Source organism: Gavialis gangeticus, unplaced genomic scaffold (genome assembly GCF_001723915.1).
Source record: "Gavialis gangeticus isolate Ggan-Ray unplaced genomic scaffold, GavGan_comp1, whole genome shotgun sequence".
NCBI lineage: Eukaryota > Metazoa > Chordata > Crocodylia > Gavialidae > Gavialis > Gavialis gangeticus.
In genome coordinates, this window is record NW_017729025.1 from 153,907,132 (window position 1) to 153,909,512 (window position 2,381).

At 45.9% G+C, this 2,381-nt stretch overlaps 1 protein-coding gene and 1 long non-coding RNA gene across 2 annotated transcripts in view; one reads left to right on the forward strand and one right to left on the reverse strand.

Moving 5' to 3' along the window:
- Positions 1-2,381, reverse strand: part of LOC109299220 — a 116,103-nt gene that overhangs the window by 69,294 nt on the left and 44,428 nt on the right. The gene's annotated exons all lie outside the window — the stretch shown is intronic.
- Positions 1-2,381, forward strand: part of LOC109299218 — a 26,575-nt gene that overhangs the window by 11,216 nt on the left and 12,978 nt on the right. Inside the window, exon 3 of the mRNA XM_019519801.1 lies at positions 96-200. Coding sequence (XP_019375346.1) covers positions 96-200 — 105 coding nt within the window. The remainder of the gene's footprint in view (positions 1-95; positions 201-2,381) is intronic.

Here is a 2,381-nt window from a genome sequence, read left to right on the forward strand (position 1 = left end):
GCCAGAGCTGTGCAGCAGTTACCAGTATAACTGAAGTCCTGTAGAACAGAGAGCCTCGGGGCAGGCAAATTTATTTTCTGTTTCCTGAACCACAGATATCAGCGGCATGCGGATGGCATGTTTACCAGTGAACTCAGCAAAATGAGAGGAAATGCACAGGTTCAGAAACTAATCAAGTCTCTCGTGGGATACAAACGCAGGTAAGAAACTACACTCATGGCAAGTCAAAGAGGGTTGTGGGCACTTCTGTCTGTCAGTGCCTTTATCCCCATGCTAGAAATTCGCTGTCTGGAATGCAGCATGAAGGGTTACTATTCACTAGGAAGAAGCTGTCTGTTTCCAGTTCTTTTACAAATCTCAGGCAAGATACTACACTGTATTGGTCCCTTCCCACTTGCTTCTATTGCAGTTTCCAACATATTATAGCAATTGCGTTATCAAGACAGTCCCATGCCACCCTGCTCAACTGAATGTGTCATTAAAGGCAGAAAAAGTATCACTGAGGCTGCCCGATGCTTTCCATTACAAGACTCTGTTAAGCATTGCTTATAATTTTGCTAAACTTTAATGATTTTGACTGAAATTTTCCATGCTGGGTGTCTCCCTCAGTCTCAGTTCTTTTTCCAAATGGACAGGGAAATTTCAAATAAAATTGTTCAGCCATTAAAAAAAAAAAGATCTGAGGAAAAGAGGGTCCTTGGTCCACATTAAACTCTTATGGGCTTCTGTGTTTCACTAAGAAGCTCTAATACGCCCATGCATTGAAGCAGGGACATTACATTTGGTGAAAAAGGCCACTCTGGTGCGAGGGATGTGCCTTTTGCTGTGAAAATCCTCCTACAGTGGGCCAAGTTATGTGCCTCAAATGAGTCTGTATTGAGCATATGAGAACTAAGATTTTTCAGTTTGGTAACTATGTCTTCTGAAGATGCCAGCTGCTCTGATCATGCCCCACTCCTGGACTGCAGGCAGTAAGGACAGACAACCATAGCCCTGGCGTTTCCTAAGATTTAAATGCTTGATTTTGCAACCTTAATATTCCTTAAATAGAGAGAGGAAGTTAGCTGTGTTAGTCTGAAGTCAGGCAGAAGGCATTATTCTAGAGTTATTCTCTATTCTCACCTTAAAGAATAACTCAGCATGAGCTTTTTCAGGCTACAGCCTACTTGGTCAGATGAAGCATAGTATCTGATGTTGTAGACTTGTACAGCCTCTCTGAACAGGTTAGCCTATAAGGTGCCACCAAAGCCCTGCTTTCTGCCATTTCTTTTAGTGCTATTTGTATTACAGCAGTGCATAAAGGCCTGCTGCACACACAGACATAGTAAAAGAGACAGCTTGTCCCAAAGAGCTTCTTACAATCTAAATACAGTCCAAGGTAAAGGATGGCAGAGGAAACAGAGGAAGTGACTTTCTCAAAGTCATGAAGCAAATCAATAGGAGAGCTGGAAACAGAAGTGAGTCTTCCTGAGGCTAAGTCAAGTGCTATATCTACTGCCCACCTGTGAAGCCTTCTCTTTAGGATTATAAGCTATAGGCAGCTGGGGCTGCTTTTTGATATTGGCCAATGTTGTGAGCTGCCCCCATTCTCATTAACATTCATTTCATCTACACATGGCCAATCAGATCTCGTATGGGTGCAAAAAACCTAGTGGCTAACTGAGCCTCAAGCTGCTGTTTATTGCAATGCAAATGACAGCCACCACTGCTCCTAGCCATTGGTCACATAACAATAGGAGAAAGAGATTGTATGGAAGCAATCACGTCTAGCTTGTTCTTTCTTTGAGACAGGATCCTCATTAACTATCAAAATAATTCCTTTCCCTCTTGTATTTTGGATGTTTGCAGTGCCCACCCATGGACTAGATCAAGACAGTGACACTGGTCTGGTGCCTAGGGTGGGCATGGCAGGGCCCCATCTGGCTGCACAGAGGAGGATGGGGGCAGCCTGGCCCCAATTCAGCTGCATGTGGAAATAGGGTGTCACCAAGCTCCAAACCAGCCACGTGGGGGGAAAGGGGCATAGCCTGCCCCAACCTGGCTGCACAGGGGGCAAGAAAGTATGGCCTGGCCCCGATTCAGCCGGGGAAAGGGGACATGGCTTGACCCCAGTTCAGTTGCATGGCAGGAGGGGTTCCTGGCTCAGCCCCAATCTTGCTGTTCGTGGGGAGGGGCTTGGGATTTGGCAGTGGAGGAGAATGATGGTATTAATGGCCACTGCTCCCCCTTTGCCAAATTTCCTGACCTTCAGGGTGCCCAGTGGGCCACTTTTGGCCCACAAGCTCGAGGCCAAGTACCCCTGCCCTAAGTGATTCACTTCTTGTGAAAGTCCTCCCGATGCACTAGATTTTTACTTCATGGTTCTGTATGTGTGTGTGTGG